The 20,385-nt window shown below is 40.3% G+C and overlaps 2 protein-coding genes across 7 annotated transcripts in view; both read right to left on the reverse strand.

Annotated features, from left to right (window-relative positions):
• Positions 1-15,000, reverse strand: part of LOC128703788 (uncharacterized) — a 40,695-nt gene extending 25,695 nt beyond the window's left edge. The window contains exons 1-3 of one of the 3 annotated variants that reach the window (XM_053798621.2): positions 14,844-15,000; positions 6,480-6,587; positions 2,352-2,528 (exon numbers count right to left, since the gene is read on the reverse strand). In XM_053798621.2, the coding sequence (XP_053654596.1) occupies positions 2,352-2,528; positions 6,480-6,578 (276 nt within the window). In that variant the 5' untranslated portion in view covers positions 6,579-6,587; positions 14,844-15,000. Of the gene's footprint in view, positions 1-2,351; positions 2,529-6,479; positions 6,588-8,298; positions 8,390-14,843 lie in introns of those variants that run through there. The other 2 variants (XM_053798620.2, XM_053798622.2) reach the window with 2 other exon arrangements.
• A 1,848-nt stretch (positions 15,001-16,848) lies between these two features.
• The window catches only part of LOC128703789 (uncharacterized), a 662,970-nt gene continuing 659,433 nt past the window's right edge, over positions 16,849-20,385 (reverse strand). For all 4 annotated transcript variants that reach the window (XM_070103721.1, XM_070103724.1, XM_070103723.1 and 1 more), the window contains exon 22: positions 16,849-18,202. In XM_070103721.1, the coding sequence (XP_069959822.1) occupies positions 18,197-18,202 (6 nt within the window). In that variant the 3' untranslated portion in view covers positions 16,849-18,196. The remainder of the gene's footprint in view (positions 18,203-20,385) is intronic.

The following is a 20,385-nucleotide window of genomic DNA, read 5'->3' on the forward strand; positions in this document are numbered from 1 at the left end:
GTATTGGGAAGATGGAGGGAATATTTTGAGGAATTGTTAAATGTTGATGAAGATAGGGAAGCTGTGATTTCGTGTATAGGGCAAGGAGGAATAACATCTTGTAGGAGTGAGGAAGAGCCAGTTGTGAGTGTGGGGGAAGTTCGTGAGGCAGTAGGTAAAATGAAAGGGGGTAAGGCAGCCGGGATTGATGGGATAAAGATAGAAATGTTAAAAGCAGGTGGGGATATAGTTTTGGAGTGGTTGGTGCAATTATTTAATAAATGTATGGAAGAGGGTAAGGTACCTAGGGATTGGCAGAGAGCATGCATAGTTCCTTTGTATAAAGGCAAAGGGGATAAAAGAGAGTGCAAAAATTATAGGGGGATAAGTCTGCTGAGTATACCTGGTAAAGTGTATGGTAGAGTTATTATTGAAAGAATTAAGAGTAAGACGGAGAATAGGATAGCAGATGAACAAGGAGGCTTTAGGAAAGGTAGGGGGTGTGTGGACCAGGTGTTTACAGTGAAACATATAAGTGAACAGTATTTAGATAAGGCTAAAGAGGTCTTTGTGGCATTTATGGATTTGGAAAAGGCGTATGACAGGGTGGATAGGGGGGCAATGTGGCAGATGTTGCAAGTGTATGGTGTAGGAGGTAGGTTACTGAAAGCAGTGAAGAGTTTTTACGAGGATAGTGAGGCTCAAGTTAGAGTATGTAGGAAAGAGGGAAATTATTTCCCAGTAAAAGTAGGCCTTAGACAAGGATGTGTGATGTCACCGTGGTTGTTTAATATATTTATAGATGGGGTTGTAAGAGAAGTAAATGCGAGGGTCTTGACAAGAGGCGTGGAGTTAAAAGATAAAGAATCACACACAAAGTGGGAGTTGTCACAGCTGCTCTTTGCTGATGACACTGTGCTCTTGGGAGATTCTGAAGAGAAGTTGCAGAGATTGGTGGATGAATTTGGTAGGGTGTGCAAAAGAAGAAAATTAAAGGTGAATACAGGAAAGAGTAAGGTTATGAGGATAACAAAAAGATTAGGTGATGAAAGATTGAATATCAGATTGGAGGGAGAGAGTATGGAGGAGGTGAATGTATTCAGATATTTGGGAGTGGACGTGTCAGCGGATGGGTCTATGAAAGATGAGGTGAATCATAGAATTGATGAGGGAAAAAGAGTGAGTGGTGCACTTAGGAGTCTGTGGAGACAAAGAACTTTGTCCTTGGAGGCAAAGAGGGGAATGTATGAGAGTATAGTTTTACCAACGCTCTTATATGGGTGTGAAGCATGGGTGATGAATGTTGCAGCGAGGAGAAGGCTGGAGGCAGTGGAGATGTCATGTCTGATGGCAATGTGTGGTGTGAATATAATGCAGAGAATTCGTAGTTTGGAAGTTAGGAGGAGGTGCGGGATTACCAAAACTGTTGTCCAGAGGGCTGAGGAAGGGTTGTTGAGGTGGTTCGGACATGTAGAGAGAATGGAGCGAAACAGAATGACTTCAAGAGTGTATCAGTCTGTAGTGGAAGGAAGGCGGGGTAGGGGTCGGCCTAGGAAAGGTTGGAGAGAGGGGGTAAAGGAGGTTTTGTGTGCGAGGGGCTTGGACTTCCAGCAGGTATGCATGAGCGTGTTTGATAGGAGTGAATGGAGACAAATGGTTTTTAATACTTGACGTGCTGTTGGAGTGTGAGCAAAGTAACATTTATGAAGGGGTTCAGGGAAACCGGCAGGCCGGACTTGAGTCCTGGAGATGGGAAGTACAGTGCCTGCACTCTGAAGGAGGGGTGTTAATGTTGCAGTTTAAAAACTGTAGTGTAAAGCACCCTTCTGGCAAGACAGTGATGGAGTGAATGATGGTGAAAGTTTTTCTTTTTCGGGCCACCCTGCCTTGGTGGGAATCGGCCAGTGTGATAATAATAAAATAAAATATATAAAACATGAAATAACTTTAAAACACTTGAAATTTTGGAAAGTTTCCAGACATAATGGAAAGACGCGGTGCTCACAGAAAAAGTAAACAAAATGGGTGGGGCGTGGTGACTGTAATAGAAAGTCAGGTGAAAGTAGCCACATAGCAAGTTTTGGTCATAATTTGAAATATCTGTGTTAGCAGAATGCCATAAGGTGAAACGCCATAAAGCAGGGCCCTACTGTACTTTTGGTTTTCTTTTCCTGGTCACCCTGCCTTGGTGGGAGATGGCTGACGAGTTCAAAAAAAAAAAAAAAAACATGCATTTAACTAATTATGTCAACTGATCTACTACTGTAAACAACACAATGCCACATGATCATATGATTATTATTTTGCATCTATCACTTCTTCAGAACAACTTTAATTGACATTATTATGTCAAGAAATAAGCATCAACTCACCTGGTCTATAGTCACTTTAGGACACAGAGCCAACAACGTCGTAAAGTACACGGGTGGATTGCATCGACTCCGCAAGCCTGAGATAAGACTTTTATAAAGCTGGTTCTGTATGACATGCGAGAACAGGAAGCTACCATACTGCTCTCGAAAGCACACCAGGATGCTCACCAATCTCACCTAGAAAAAGCGATATTTTAAGCATATTAAACTTTAATACCTTTATATAATCTTAAGATACATGGTAAATACCTCACAGCCTTATTTTAAAATTGAAACATGCCATATCAATTTATGAAGTCAAATAAACTCATGAGTCAAAAAAAAAATCAATATTTATATACAGTGGAAGTGCCAAGGAAGGTCTGGTAGGCTTCAACCCCCAAAAATTACCTCAGCCCTCAAAGCTCCCTAAAGAAAACAGTGAATGTTTTCAGATGTACTTGGGAGTTGACGTGTCGGCGGATGGATTTATGAAGGATGAGGTTAATCATAGAATTGATGAGGGAAAAAAGGTGAGTGGTGTGTTGAGGTATATGTGGAGTCAAAAAACGTTATCTATGGAGGCAAAGAAGGAAATGTATGAAAGTATAGTAGTACCAACACTCTTATATGGGTGTGAAGCTTGGGTGGTAAATGCAGCAGCGAGGAGACAGTTGGAGGCAGTGGAGATGTCCTGTTTAAGGGCAATGTGTGGTGTAAATATTATGCAGAAAATTCGGAGTGTGGAAATTAGGAAAAGGTGTGGAGTTAATAAAAGTATTAGTCAGAGGGCAGAAGAGGGGTTGTTGAGGTGGTTTGGTCATTTAGAGAGAATGGATCAAAGTAGAATGACATGGAAAGCATATAAATCTATAGGGGAAGGAAGGCGGGGTAGGGGTCGTCCTCGAAAGGGTTGGAGAGAGGGGGTAAAGGAGGTTTTGTGGGCAAGGGGCTTGGATTTCCAGCAAGCGTGCGTGAGCGTGTTAGATAGGAGTGAATGGAGACGAATGGTACTTGGGACCTGACGATCTGTTGGAGTGTGAGCAGGGTAATATTTAGTGAAGGGATTCAGGGAAACCGGTTATTTTCATATAGTCGGACTTGAGTCCTGGAAATGGGAAGTACAATGCCTGCACTTTAAAGGAGGGGTTTGGGATATTGGCAGTTCGGAGGGATATGTTGTGTATCTTTATATGTGTATGCTTCTAAACTGTTGTATTCTGAGCACCTCTGCAAAAACAGTGATAATGTGCGAGTGTGGTGAAAGTGTTGAATGATGATGAAAGTATTTTCTTTTTGGGGATTTTCTTTCATTTTTGGGTCACCCTGCCTTGGTGGGAGATGGCCGACTTGTTGAAAAAAAAAAAAAAAAAAAACATTGCTTCAAAACAAGTTCCTTTCCCACTTACAACTGGACACCCACTGGACACCCACCTCTAATCTTTGTCAGTACAGATATTCTGGCTGTGCCCCTGTTTCTATGTTGTAAAAAATAATGTAGTTTACATGTAATAAAATACTGGTAGGCAAAAAAGAAAGCCACTAGTATGCAAGACATTTTGGGCAAGGAAGTACATATAGGATATTAGCTGCATAGTGCACTACCAAAATCCACAGCAATCCATTATACAAGTCATTCTGCAGGCTAATGTTGTATTCATTCCTTAGATATTACATATTTGTGGATATATGCTTTATAAAAAGCTACCGTGGTTGTTTAATATATTTATAGATAGGGTTGTTATAGGTAGTAGGTTGGTAGACAGCAACCGCCCAGGGAGGTACTACCGTCCTGCCAAGTGAGTGTAAAACGAAAGCCTGTAATTGTTTTACATGATGGTAGGATTGCTGGTGTCCTTTTTTCTGTCTCATGAACATGCAAGATTTCAGGTACGTCTTGCTACTTCTACTTACACTTAGGTCACACTACACATACATGTACAAGCACATATATACACACCCCTCTGGGTTTTCTTCTATTTTCTTTCTAGTTCTTATTCTTGTTTATTTCCTCTTATCTCCATGGGGAAGTGGAACAGAATTCTTCCTCCGTAAGCCATGCGTGTTGTAAGAGGCAACTAAAATGCCGGGAGCAAGGGGCTAGTAACCTCTTCTCCTGTATATATTACTAAATGTAAAAGGAGAAACTTTCGTTTTTCCTTTTGGGCCACCCCGCCTCGGTGGGATACGGCCGGTGTGTTGAAAGAAAGATAGGGTTGTAAGAGAAGTAAATGCGAGGGTCTTGACAAGAGGCGTGGAGTTAAAAGATAAAGAATCACACATAAAGTGGGAGTTGTCACAGTTGCTCTTTGCTGATGACACTGTGCTCTTGGGAGATTCTGAAGAGAAGTTGCAGAGATTGGTGGATGAATTTGGTAGGGTGTGCAAAAGAAGAAAATTAAAAGTGAATACAGGAAAGAGTAAGGTTATGAGGATAACAAAAATATTAGGTGATGAAAGATTGGATATCAGATTGGAGGGAGAGAGTATGGAGGAAGTGAATGTATTCAGATATTTGGGAGTGGACGTGTCAGCGGATGGGTCTATGTAGGATGAGGTGAATCATAGAATTGATGAGGGGAAAAGGGTGAGTGGTGCACTTAGGAGTCTGTGGAGACAAAGAACTTTGTCCTTGGAGGCAAAGAGGGGAATGTATGAGAGTATAGTTTTACCAACACTCTTATATGGGTGTGAAGCATGGGTGATGAATGTTGCAGCGAGGAGAAGGCTGGAGGCAGTGGAGATGTCATGTCTGATGGCAATGTGTGGTGTGAATATAATGCAGAGAATTCGTAGTTTGGAAGTTAGGAGGAGGTGCGGGATTACCAAAACTGTTGTCCAGAGGGCTGAGGAAGGGTTGTTGAGGTGGTTCGGACATGTAGAGAGAATGGAGCGAAACAGAATGACTTCAAGAGTGTATCAGTCTGTAGTGAAAGGAAGGCGGGGTAGGGGTCGGCCTAGGAAAGGTTGGAGGGAGGGGGTAAAGGAGGTTTTGTGTGCGAGGGGCTTGGACTTCCAGCAGGTGTGCGTGAGCGTGTTTGATAGGAGTGAATGGAGACGAATGGTTTTTAATACTTGACGTGCTGTTGGAGTGTGAGCAAAGTAACATTTATGAAGGGGTTCAGGGAAACCAGCAGGCCGGACTTGAGTCCTGGAGATGGGAAGTACAGTGCCTGCACTCTGAAGGAGGGGTGTTAATGTTGCAGTTTAAAAACTGTAGTGTAAAGCACCCTTCTGGCAAGACAGTGATGGAGTGAATGATGGTGAAAGTTTTTCTTTTTCGGGCCACCCTGTCTTGGTGGGAATCGGCCAGTGTGATAATAAAAATAAAAAAAAAGCTACCCAAAACACAGGTAGTCAGATAAGTGGAACCAAACACATACACATACATTTTTCACTGTTTTTTGCCTGAAATGCAATGCAGAACTTAAGGGTTTTCCATGTACAATAGTAAAATATACAATGGAAAACTTATGTAATGCTGAGGAAAATAAACTTTAATTTCCTCTCTTGATTTTTACTGATATACAGCTATAGTCCAACAGACTTTTTTAATGAATTTTCTTTAAAAAACTAGGGCTTCTTCATGATCCTTTGTAGCTTCACATTATTTTGCATATGCACTTTCTTTGTTCATCGCTCCACTTTTTATAACACCTATCGTACCTTTCGCCTTAAACAGTAATTACGAATGAATCTCTAATTAGGATTATATTTTAACATTTACAGAGCCACTGAACCTCTGTCACCTCTTACTCCTCTTTTCAACCTTATTATCAAAGGAGTATATACAGGCATGCCTCATTAATCCGGTTCTCACTTTAGAGCACTCTGCTAATACGACGTTTTTCAATTATATTCATGTTTATCATTTTTGTCAATTGCCTTGCTCTTAAGATGGGTTTTGGCAATTTTAAAAAATTATTTATTTTTACTTCTGATTCATTTTTTAGGCCTAGCACTACTGTGTACTTAGTTAATGATATTGTAAACATTTTTTAAGCTTTTATATACACTGGCAAGTGAAAAAATACTGTGACTCACTTAAGGCAACATTTGCTTTATGGCAGCAGTCTGGAACCTAACCCGCTTTATTAGCAAGGTATGCCTGTATATGGTTCTTTCATTAAAATAAGTACAGAATCTTACCCTGTGCAGCTGGTCTGTAATCACAAGAAAGCGGATTGCACTAATCAAGCTGCGTGCAATGCGCCATCCACACGCACGAGGCAGACTGCCTGGGTTCATGACTAATACCTATAATAAAAAAAAAATAATGGTCATGGAAACTTCGTTAAAACTTACACAACATTATGCAGACTCATATTGTGTCTCAGAGGTCATGTATTGAATAGTGAGAGAGGTGGTCCTGTATTGAATAGTGAAAGAACTTGACGTGTACTGAATAGTGAGAGAACTGGATGAGTACTGAATAGTGAGAGAACTGGATGAGTACTGAATAGTGAGAGAACTGGACGTGTACTGAATACTGAGAGAACTGGATGAGTACTGAATAGTGAGAGAACTGGACATGTACTGAATACTGAGAGAACTGGACGTGTACTGAATAGTGAGAGAACTGGACGAGTGCTGAATAGTGAGAGAACTGGACGAGTGCTGAATATGAATAGTGAGAGAACTGGACGAGTGCTGAATATGAATAGTGAGAGAACTGGACGAGTGCTGAATAGTGAGAGAACTGGACGAGTGCTGAATAGTGAGAGAACTGGACGAGTGCTGAATAGTGAGAGAATTGCACGAGTACTGAATAGTGGGAGAACTGCACGAGTACTAAATAGTGGGAGAACTGGACGAGTACTGAATAGTGAGAGAACTGGACGAGTACTGAATAGTGAGAGAACTGGATGAGTACTGAATAGTGAGAGAACTGGACGAGTACTGAATAGTGAGAGAACTGGACGAGTACTGAATAGTGAGGCAACTGGACGAGTACTGAATAGTGAGGCAACTGGACGAGTACTGAATAGTGAGAGAACTGGACAAATACTGAATAGTGAGAGAACTGGATGAGTACTGAATAGTGAGACAACTAATAATGTTTATTCAGTCCTCTTTCAGTCAAGAACCATACTTGATGTAGTCGAAATACTGTAAGTACCGCATTTCCCGGCTTATCAGACGCATTTTTTCATAAAATGTCTCAAAAGCTACCCTGCACCCTATAAACTGAAGGTCTGTGACAGGAGCTATAAGTTTGGGGTGTGGAGTGGGTTGTAACTCTCCCAGTTACCTATGATGCCGAGCCATTGAAACTAAAACAAGTTTCATAAACCACGTCTTATGATTCGCAAAATACGGTAAGTTTATTTTAGGTACAGGTACACTTATGAAAGTACTACAATTATCATACATACTAACATATGTGTAAATTACCTAGGAAAACAGAAAAAAAAAACTAGGCAAAGTGACTTATTTCCATTGGGGTCATAAATAACAACAAAAACAAATAAATTCTATCCAGGTTCATCATATCATTATTGTACTGTCATGGGGAAGCGCTAAATCTGCCGGGGCCATAAAACACCCATTTAATAAGAGGTTATCAGATTTGATCCAAGGAACAGGAAAGCAGCTTTAATTCCTTGGATCAAAAGCCCTTCGCCGTCGTCCTCCGAATAAAGGGACTGAAATATTAATACAAATTAAATAAGTGTATCGTAATATTTGTGAATTTGTCTGACCTAAATAAGTTGATTTAGGTCAGTTAATATAAATAGTTAACATAGAGAATTTGCACTATTATACACATCATCAACAGAGCAGGAAAGGTGACAAATAAATTCAATCACTTGTACTGTTAATAATGTTAATGTTATTAACATTAGAGAAAAAATAAGCCGAGGAAAATTTTCAATGTAGTTAATATAACATTTTGATCGTGTAAATATTTCTAACTGCCAGTTAGAAGCAGTTACGAGCAAGTATTGAAAGAGTCATTCATTCTTACTGTAAATCAGTGAGGAAGTTAACCCAGGAAGTTAATATTTAACTTTCATCGTAAATTTTTCTGTCACTAGTTATGGCAGCGAACACTTTCCAGGGAGCGAAAATACTTTCTTCCATATATAACTAAAAATCTCCGTTATTATAGCCCTTTAAGCCTTTCTAATTCATAAAATGTTTTATGGTATTGCTGATTAACTGTTTTATTACGTATTTTATTTGTAAATTTAAAAATGTTTGAAAAATGACAAGGGTACACACAACCAGTTTTGGGAAACATTATCAGCAGTCGACCTTATTGTGACGATCATTCTTGAATATTTTATTTGTTTATTTTTTTCCAATTAGTAAGTTTATTTAGGTACAGGTACACATAAGTATAATTATCATACACAGTTCAATAACGTGTAAATTACCTAGAATAACTCAGTAAAGTCAAGGTGACTTATTTCCATTGGGGTCCTTGTAACATGTTATTATTTAAGTCTTGCTGTAAGTTACAGTAGGAATCAGTCATGATTATAACCTTAAAAATTGAAACAGCTAAGTAACTCAACTGTGTGAAAATAGCAGATAAGAACAAGATTGTCTGGATTATTAACCTCTGAGGTTTAATATTCATAAGCGAGGCATTTGTCCCAGATACAAAAAATTAAAGTGAATTACATTTCTTAAGCAGTTAAGTTACTTAATTCTTTTTTTTGCAAACGAATGTAGTTGTCTGGACATAGTGCAAACATGATAATCTGTTCTATATTAAATATAACTACAATCATTGTGTTTATTTTCATGAAATACTGAAAAATAATGAAAAGATCCACAGAGACACAAAGTAAGCAAGAGAAACAAGACAAGCAAACTTTTTAGCGCTTGACCTACTTCTGCTAGTGGGTTCCTACCCACATATGATGCAGTCTTCAACTGCTGCATCTCTCTCATGTTCTACAGTTCTATGGCTAAGGCCATGGGCCTAACAAACTTCCACTAGTGGGCATCACCCACATGTGATAATGTCTTCAGCTCCCCGTCTTCCACTAGCTCTAGGATAAAATTTGCCGTCCCCATGTCTCTGTATTAGACTGATAAAACCTTCTGGACGGGCGAAATGTCTCAATAAAGACACCTAGGTGTCTCACACCTGTTTTATTCATTAGTAAGGACCCCAGTGGAAATAAGTCACTTCATCTGGCTTTTTGGGGGATTATCCTAGGTAATCCACACATATGCTGTTATATATGACAAATTATGTAACTGTACTTATGTGTACCTGCCATAGAGAAGTGTACCACACTTCTCTATGGCTGCGAAACCTGGACTGTCTACAAACGTCACGCCAGAAAGTTGAACCACTTTCACACCACACGGCTCAGAAAAATTCTTGGCATCAAATGGCAAGATAAGATCCCAGACACATAAGTGCTGACTACAGCTGGCCTGCCTAGCATCTACACCATCCTAATGCAGACAGCTTCGCTGGGCAGGTCACGTTGCTCGCATGCCAGACCACCGGCTGCCAAAGAAACTCTTGTTTGGCGAACTGCAGCATGGAAAGCGCTCTCAAGGAGGCCAAAAGAAGCGCTATAAGGACACCCTTAAGACTGCTCTGAAAGCTTTCAACATCAACCACACCATGTGGGAGCTGATAGCTCAGGACAGGAATGACCGGCGAGTAGTTGTCCAGAAAGGGGCAACATCCTGGGAGGCAAGCAGAATCTCACTAGCTGAGCAGCGCAGGCAGGCGAGGAAGACCAGAGCCATCAGACCCCTCGATGCCGCCACCCTTCCCTGTCCACACTGTCAGAGAACGTTTCGTGCGCGGATTGGCCTGACAAGTCATCTGCGTACCCACCAACTTCGACCCCAGGATGACTAGATGGTCCTCGTCGAATCGACGGACAAACAACAACACTTATGTGTACCTGTACTTAAACTTAATTTGTCGGTGTTATACCAATGATCTGATCTGATAAAAGTTGAACTTGCCAAAACATGAGAGACAATTTTATATCTGTCACAAGTGGGAGATTATTGACGTTCCCTCTTCTTGTTACTTTCACCATTGCATCTGTTTTGGAAGATGAACATGTGAACATAGAACTTGAACTCCAAGAAATTGAGCCTGCCCATGCTGATGAGAATGAGATGGAGGCAGCAGACCCAAAGTTAACAAGATGACGTAAACGTTTTTGCCCACACCCATGTATGACCACATCTACTACTGCTGCATTGTTCTACTAGGGCTGCTATTACTATGGTTATAACTATGACCATTAATTTTTAAAGGGGTTAACCGGTAAGCTTCAGTAGCGGATCATCTGACTAAGACCTGCATCAGGAAACACTTGTACTGTTTCCTGAGGAATCTTACTTAACCAAACTTAATCAACAAGATAACTTGCTTTCTTGTAGGATATTGGCAGATGTTTCTACAACTAGATTGCTAAATCTCTTATGCATCTCCTGAACCTGTTCTACTTTTCCTAGTCATCACCACCCACATGTGGCCACATCTACAACTGCTGCACTGCTCCGTTTCTTCCACTGGCTCCAGTACAAATGGTTAGGATAAGATAAGATAAGGTTTGCTCGGATTTTTAACCCGTGGGGGTTAATCATCCAGGATAACCCAGTAAAGTCAGTGCGTCACCGCAGACTGTCTTATTTCCATTGTGGTCCTTCAGTCTTGTTCCCCAGGATGCCACCCACACCAGTCCACTAATACTCAGGTACCTACTTACTATCAGGTGAACAGGGACAGTAGGTATAAAGTGACTAACACCCAGGTATCTACTTACTGCTGGGTGAACAGGGATATCAGGTGTAATGTGACTAACACCTAGGTACCTACTATGTTCCCCATCAGTAAAATGGGTACCTGGGTGTTAGTCGACTGGTGTGGGTCGCATCCCGGGACACTGACCAAATTTGCCCGAAATGCAGAGCATAACAAGAGAGTTTCTATGTAGTAGTATGTCATTGTTGTCAGCTAGGACTGTATACCTTGTACATGTACTTGTAGTAAATAAAGATATTATTATATTATTATTATTATTATTACTTACTGCTAAGTGAACAGGAGCATCAGGTGTAAGAAAACACGCCTAACGTTTCCACCTATGACAGGAACTAAACCATGGACACTGAGAGCGTTGCCAACCAAACCACAGGACTCCTACGTACCTATTTACTACTAGATGAACATGGGCATCAGGTTAAATAATAATAATAATAATATAATATCTTTATTTCTACAAGTACAAGTAGAAGGTATACAGACCATAGCTGACATCAGTGACATATTATTATATAGAAAGTCGCTTGTTATGCAGAGCATTTTGGGCAAATTAGGTCAGTTTTGTCCCAGGATGCAACCCACACCAGTTGACTAACACCCAGGTACCCATTTTACTGATGGGGAACATAGACAATCGGTGTAAGGAAGCACCCAGTGTTTCCACCTTCACTGGGAATCGAACCCAGACACTCGCCATTTCCACTTGTACAGGGACCAAACCATGGTCATTCACTTGTGAGCTAAGGTTGCTACCAATTGATAAAGCCCCTGGTGGGCAAAACTCTCTCTTAGTAAGGATTCTCAGGTTTGGCTCACTTGATAGCTTCCTCATTTCACACTGAAGGACCCGGAATCGATCCAGGCACTGGTGAAACAAGGAGAATGTATCCCTACACCTGCTGTCCCTATTCACCTAGTAGTAAATAGGTACCTGGGTGTTAACTGACTGTTGTGGGTCACATCCTTGGGGAGACAATTTCCAGCTTACATAAGGGGGGATTACCAACAGACCCCTGGTTGTCTTCAAGAGGGAGCTGGACACATAAAGTCAGTACCTGACCAGCAGGGCTTTAGTTCATACATTGGTTTGTGTGCGACCAGCAGTAACAGCCTGGTTGATCTGTCCTTGATCCACCACAAGGCCTGGTCATGGATCAGGCCACAGGGGCGTTGACCCCCGGAATACCCTCCAGGTATAGGTATGATAATTGTATTTATGTGCACTTGTACCTCAGTAAACCTCCTAATTTCACTGTATTTAAAGGAAGCACTAAACCCAAAGGGTCATTCATCCTCCCTAGGAAAACTGGGAGGCTATAAGGTTCGATCCAATGAAGGGGAAGAACAAGTCCGATCCACAGACATATGAGATGGAAGGTCTGGAGAGTGGCACTCGTGAATCACAAGACTGAATATTTTCAAGGAAAGAAAATAGCATTTTCAGGTCAAAAATTACATTTTCTGGGCAAAAACGACATTTTCGGAGTAAAATGACATTTTTAGCCCAAAAACTACATTTTCAGGGTAAATTTTCTGACAATGCATCGATTATTTGTGTTTAAGAAAGTTTGATTTATTTTTTAAAACAAAAGTACTTTAGCATCTGTTGCTTATACTGTCATTACTTTGTTATTTTTAAGCTCCATAAAAAGTAACGCTAATATGGAAATTAGAGTAAATCTTTATCGCCCCTCAGAAAACTGTCACTATGGATCCAATTCCTGCATCAAGAACCCTTAACTGCATCAAGGAACCTCACTTGGTAGGGACCTCACTTGGTAGGGACCTCACTTGGTAGGGACTTCACTTGGTAGGAGCCTCACTTGGTAGGGAATTCACTTGGTAGGGAATTCATTTGGTAGGGACCTCACTTGGTAGGGAATTCATTTGGTAGGGACCTCACTTGGTAGGAACTTCACTTGGTAAGGACCTTACTTGGTAGGGCCCTCACTTGGTAGAGACCTCACTTGGTGACCACACAAGTGATGCTAGCTCACTCAAACTCAAAAGGCTGGTTTGAGGAAGAACTTGTGAGGTAATGTGAATGCTCCTCCACATACTGGCAGCATCATCAATCATGTTAAAATCCATAAGCATTCACCCATGGGACAGGAACAAATATGAAACCTCACAGTTTCCAGCATTGAACACTGAATGCTGGACTTGTTGCCAGTGCATGATATTATACCTGACACTGTATCAAAGTTCTCAAAGACTCACTTCAAGTTGTGCTTTATAGGGTTCATATTATTATAATCAAATTATTATTATTGTAATCAAAAAGAAGTGCTAAACCACCAGGGTCATTATTATTATTATAATCAAGGGGGAAGCGCTAAACCCGGAGGATTATACAGCGCCTGGGGGGGGGATGTGGAAGGCATTCAGGCTTAATTCGGGGAACTGGAGCACAGATCCAATTCCCTAAATCAAGAGCCCCTCACCAACATCAAGGAACCTTCCTTGAGGGGTTTTACCACAAGGGTCAAACAGTGCTGCTTTATAGGATACAGTATATGTATCCCTGTGTGTTCATCTTGTAGTGTAAGGATATCAGGATCACTTGGTGCTCCTTTTTTTTATATTTCATTACAGTGTTTGCTTTATTGTTCACTATATACTGTTTTAATAATAATGAGAAAGTCACATATTCAACACTAGGCAGCTTCATTGATGGAAACTTTTGCCTGTTCTGCAGGCTTCATTAGTCGAATATAGACATGAATTACACTTTGAAGAGACTGGGTGAAGGGAGAGGTAGTCTGAGGTAATCAGTCCCTCAATCCTGATGGAAGAAACCTTGAAGACAGTAGACAAAGTGGAGAGGTAGTTTGAGGTAATCAATCACCCTTGAGGGAAGATAATCAGTCTTGACTAAGAAACTCATTATGAGGGACTGATTACCTCAAGCAATCTTTCCACTTCATCTACTGTCTCTTGTATTGAAATTAGTCTCTGTATTTGAATGATGAAGCCTGCAATGTAGGTGATACATTACGTCAATAAAGATACCAAGTGAAGCGTATCTTAGTCATTCAACACCTTTGTCGATATTCCATACCATTTGCAATATTATGTCTCAGTATTGGTTGCAGAGGGTATGGTGACACTGACAAGATGTGGAAGAAGACAAATTCATACAATTATGACATTCATTAAAGGAAACATTTTGCCACAACTAGCTTCTTCAATCCTAATACAGACAATTTAGGCAGAGACACAGGTTGGGATTATGTGAAACAAGATAGGAAGGTGAGGAGATGGTGAGCAAGAGTGGTGTCACCTCATGGCTGTATGTAGGTTGGGTAACAGTTTATTTACTAAATAGATAATGACAGTGAAGCTACCCGACTTGTGTGGAATGATATATGAGATTGCTTAGAAGCCTTCCATATAGCAATCTCAAACAGCCTGGCTGGCTGAGAGAGTAGTACTTCCATCTCACGATTAGTGGGTGGAGGATCGAGCATTCAGCATTTCTTGTGCTCAGTCAATCAGTTAATCTCTCTCTCTTTCTCTCTCATACACACACACACACACATAGGAGTTATGAATTGACCCCTGCAACCACGATTAGGTGAGTACACACCACACACACAAAAATAGGCCAGCCCTACTTACCCTGTATCCTCACCCCCCTACAACCTTATCCTTGGCTCCTTTCCCTGTGATGATTCACACACCATCCCCAGCCCCCCACCTCTCACACTCCAGCCTAAAAGAAGGCTTTTTCTTAGAGGAAAATGCTAACTTACCTGTTGCAATTAGGAGCTGCATCATGCATTGTTGTCCAGTATTATAGATTTTTTGTTTCCTTGTATTCTTAATGTGATTACTTTCCAGTTTATCTTCTAATGAACAATTCTTAAGTCACAAACACAGCAACATACAGTTTTCCACATGAACCTTCTTCATGTTTGGGGTTTATAAGGTCACTGACAGCTTATGGAGTATTATCATTCTGTTGCTGGGGTTTATAAGGTTACTTACAGCTTATGCAGATGTGCTCGGTATGATGTTCACCCCAAGATGCTAGTACTGCACTATTTCTGGGCAGGACGGCGAGTCCATCATCCTAAGGCAGTGTTGATGAGCGTGTCAGCCATGAATGCCCCACCTGGAGTCAAATTGGAGCAACATCCACTGACCAATTAGGATGTGCTCAAGGGCAAGGACAACCAAAAGACCATACTGAACCCAGTGCTCAAGAACAAAAGGAGCATGCCAGATGTATTTATGTATGTGTACACTGTGTATACAGTATATGTATTTATATATGTATGGATGCTGACAAATCTCCATCAGGCAAAACCCTTGTAAACTCATTTTGGCACATTCCAAGAAGGGGTGATAGGGAGAGCATGCAAGGGAGGTCACCTGATCACTCACTTCATTGCTCTAGATGTCAACATGCACTGGTACCCACTGAAGGAAAATGCTCCAAACCAGAAGTATAGCAGGAGCTGTCTCTGCTGGATGAGGAGACTAAGGGACAGTGAACAGACAGAATATACAAGACCCAGGAATGACTGAGCATTAGAGAAGAGAACCATAGGTCGAGGTGGAAGGTAAGAGGGTGAAAAACAAGGCCTGGTAAATGGTGAATATTTCCCTTCCCAGGACTGAGTGAGGTCTAGTTGTCAGGTCTGACACAATGAGAGATCAGAGAAGAAAGCAACTAAGGCCATAGAAGGGAAAATACATGTTAAACTGTCCATGTACCATAAATGGAGCAGCAAGGAGAATCTCCTGGCTTTCAAACGAGTCTAATGTTATTTGCATGAATGGAAGCAGTGGGACGAGGGTGGAGTAGCCATTTTCACATGAATGTTATGGTTGTGAATTGTGAAGAATCACCAAAGATATGCCTTATTGAGCCCTGCCTTCCCTGAGTAAGTCTTTTTTTTTTTTTAACATGTTGGCCATTTCCCACCAAGGCAGGGTGACCCAAAAAAAAAAAAAAAAAAAAAAAGAAGAAGTAAGTGCATTGCCAAAATCTGGGCTGCATATGAGAAAGAAAAAAAATTTTCTTCTAAAACAAAAACAGGAACAAGTTTCCAATTTGGCCTTCCCTAAACCCCAGCAGGGACAAAGACCATATACCCCACCTGACATGAGTCAACAACAATAGGCTTTCTCCAGGTCTAGGAGCTGATGTATAAAACCCCAACCAACTGGCTTGAGGGCATGAAGGCAAACATACTGGGAAAGACAACAGGAAAAAATTTTGTCATTGATGATGATGTCCTCACTCCAAGGCCAGCATAGAAGTCCTGAGCTCAGGTTGACCCCAGACCTAAACACTAGTTGAACTAGATGTTCCAACTCTTTGACTCAGCAAACATGTGTGCTCAACCTCTGGATATTTATAAAGTGGAAAAAAAAATGAATGGCAGTACATACCAATTGCCCAGTGGACTATGTATGTTGAGGACAAATGTCACAAGACAGGGTAGAAGAAGCCATTTGCATTCCAACACTGGCACTGCTGTCTCTTGGACAATACTAAACTCACCTGCTGTAATTAAGACTCAGACCAACCACTGTTGTTGTAATGTTACAAAGCTGTTTTTGTTATCTTGTGTTTTTGATGCACTTATTTTTCCAGTTTTCATCTTCTCATATAAAATTCTCTATGGTAACAACAGCAACATTGTTTTCCACATTAATATATCACACCTTCCAGCAAACTTATTCAGTTGTAAGAGCCATAACAACTCCATTTGCAAACTGATGGAAACTGGTTATTCAAACCAAATCAATATTATAAGATTTTATTTATAATAATTGTAAATGCTCAGAAAATAAGCCAAACATGACAAAGAAAACAAAAATTTATTTACAAAATAAAGTAGAAAAAATATATAACATGTCAGTCAGAAAAACTCTAGTACAGTTACAGCACATTTAAAAGAATTTATCAACTGACACTGTGGCACAGACAGGATGTTTGTATTGTAATTGCAATGACATAAATTATTGGCATGTCAAAATAAATGAAACATTCAGTAATTGACTTGTAAACAAGACTTGCATGTCTACATTATATATAAAACATTACAAAAAATATTATTTACAAAATACAAGGTACTTTTGGTATGTCATGCAGAGAATTGCTCAACACCTGTAAACAACAGTCAGGAAAACAAGACAACCAAATACGACACTTATGTCCCAAAAAATATGTCTGTATAATCATAACCTATTCCAAAAACATTATAATTAATTACAGGAATTGCCTCTTTAAACTGCTTATTTTTTACACCCTCTCGACTGTTATTCTTCTGATATGTAATTTATGAAAAATTATTTAAAAAAATAGTAATGTTTTTGGCAGATACAGTGTGCATACAGAATGTGAGGACAGAGTTACAGGCAAGTGGAGAGTGTACGCTTTACACATCACTTTTGTTCAGATTGTAAAACACTGAATGTGCTTTTTATAATTTTTTTCTTAACAAAAATGTTAAAGCATATGCAGGAAAAAAAAAGGAAGTCAGTGAAGTCCAAACTAGCAGTGTAGCACCATTTTTCACTACATTCCGACAACAGCAATTCACGTAATGAATTGTGACGTCTCAGTGTGCTATGTAACTTTTCCGCAAGAACAGTCCAAAAACTCGTAACTATATCATACTACATGGTGCTACATGGAAGACAGAAATGCTAGACTTCAGACCAAAGTCAGGAAAAATAAAATATAATTTTTATGTCAAAACATGTCCCAATGTTATTACAGGTACCACACGACGTGTGACGTGTCATACTCATGGAAAGTGCTACACCCATTTGGATCATTCATCATGATTTTTGTGAAGAAAGCCATCAAAAGAAGTGTTCATGTCAGGGTTATATGGGAATAAGGTTATTTGGCATCACTACTCTACATACATAAAACAGATTTTAGCAAATCAAGCATTGGTGGGTCTTGCGATGACATTCTGGTGCTTAAAATATTTTTAACATGGTATTGTTGCAAAGCTATTTACAAGATATCATTAATATAATAACAGCTATATTCTTTGTACATATGAGCTATCAATAAATACAGAGTAATCCTAACGACTTAGTCAGCATGGCCTCTCAGTAAGGCTGCAGGTTCCTCTCACTAAACCTGAAAGTATAGAGATAATTTGTTACAAAGAGGCATACAAAAATTACTAAAAATCCTTAGAGGACTTTTTACCATAAACTTGTTATAAACTGGTTATATTTCTATAGTGTACTCCAGGTATACTATTAAAGGGGCTTGGAAAAAACTTTAAGAGGCCTGGAAAACTGTAAGAGGTAAAGAGGACAAGCACCAGATATTTCACCTAAATGGAATGAACCATCAAAAAGAACTAAAGTAACTGTTCCATGTGTAATGAATCTATACTCAGCTAAACAAACGAATTTTATTTCTTTCCAAATGGTACATGTGTGTTTACATTTTATATAGTGTAGTTAAGTACAAACTAACATGCCAGGGCTAATATTCATATAGCCACAAATACATCAGTTTACAAGGTACTTGTCAAGTAGGCATGGTCTAAGCCATTTGTAGTGAACACTGTTTGCATCTAAACCTCCACTCCTTGAATTAAGAATCCAATGAGAAGCCTTGCTGGACTTCAACCAATCAGCCACCTGGAAGGATCCTACAGACAACAGTTTGATATTTCCCAATAATCTTTGCCCATTTGAGGAAGATACTGTTTGCAGAGGGAATTTTTATTACATTTGGTCCAATATCGAACTTTAATTTAAAGTCTTGGATTAACCATTTTAATACAGATTTCACTGCAGTGAAATCATCACTACAAACCAAGCCCTATACTGCCAACTGAGATGGGCTCTTCCAGATTATTAAAACAGAGGAGACCATCACATCAAAAGAGAAATTTATATGGCTGGTGTGTTGAAAGAAAGAATATACAATGTGCAATAAACTGACACTGAGGTACCTACTTACTGCTAGCTGAACAAGTAACATAGCAGATACCTAATTAATGCTAGCTGAACAAAGGTATGCAATACAGGTAAAATCTGCTAGCTGAACAGAGGTATGCAATATAAATTTTTTTTTTTTTATTATCACACCGGCCGATTCCCACCAAGGCAGGGTGGCCCGAAAAAGAAAAACTTTCACCATCATTCACTCCATCACTGTCTTGCCAGAAGGGTGCTTTACACTACAGTTTTTAAACTGCAACATTAACACCCCTCCTTCAGAGTGCAGGCACTGTACTTCCCATCTCCAGGACTCAAGTCCGGCCTGCCGGTTTCCCTGAATCCCTTCATAAATGTTACTTTGCTCACACTCCAACAGCACGTCAAGTATTAAAAACCATTCGTCTCCATTCACTCCTATCAAACACGCTCACGCATGCCTGCTGGAAGTCCAAGCCCCTCGCACACAAAACCTCCTTTACCCCCTCCCTCCAACCCTTCCTAGGCCGACCCCTACCCCGCCTTCCTTCCACTACAGACTGATACACTCTTGAAGTCATTCTGTTTCGCTCCATTCTCTCTACATGTCCGAACCACCTCAACAACCCTTCCTCAGCCCTCTGGACAACAGTTTTGGTAATCCCGCACCTCCTCCTAACTTCCAAACTACGAATTCTCTGCATTATATTCACACCACACATTGCCCTCAGACATGACATCTCCACTGCCTCCAGCCTTCTCCTCGCTGCAACATTCATCACCCACGCTTCACACCCATATAAGAGCGTTGGTAAAACTATACTCTCATACATTCCCCTCTTTGCCTCCAAGGACAAAGTTCTTTGTCTCCACAGACTCCTAAGTGCACCACTCACTCTTTTTCCCTCATCAATTCTATGATTCACCTCATCTTTCATAGACCCATCCGCTGACACGTCCACTCCCAAATATCTGAATACGTTCACCTCCTCCATACTCTCTCCCTCCAATCTGATATTCAATCTTTCATCACCTAATCTTTTTGTTATCCTCATAACCTTACTCTTTCCTGTATTCACCTTTAATTTTCTTCTTTTGCACACCCTACCAAATTCATCCACCAATCTCTGCAACTTCTCTTCAGAATCTCCCAAGAGCACAGTGTCATCGGCAAAGAGCAGCTGTGACAACTCCCACTTTGTGTGTGATTCTTTATCTTTTAACTCCACGCCTCTTGCCAAGACCCTCGCATTTACTTCTCTTACAACCCCATCTATAAATATATTAAACAACCACGGTGACATCACACATCCTTGTCTAAGGCCTACTTTTACTGGGAAAAAATTTCCCTCTTTCCTACATACTCTAACTTGAGCCTCACTATCC

Source organism: Cherax quadricarinatus, chromosome 87 (genome assembly GCF_038502225.1).
Source record: "Cherax quadricarinatus isolate ZL_2023a chromosome 87, ASM3850222v1, whole genome shotgun sequence".
Taxonomy (NCBI): domain Eukaryota; kingdom Metazoa; phylum Arthropoda; class Malacostraca; order Decapoda; family Parastacidae; genus Cherax; species Cherax quadricarinatus.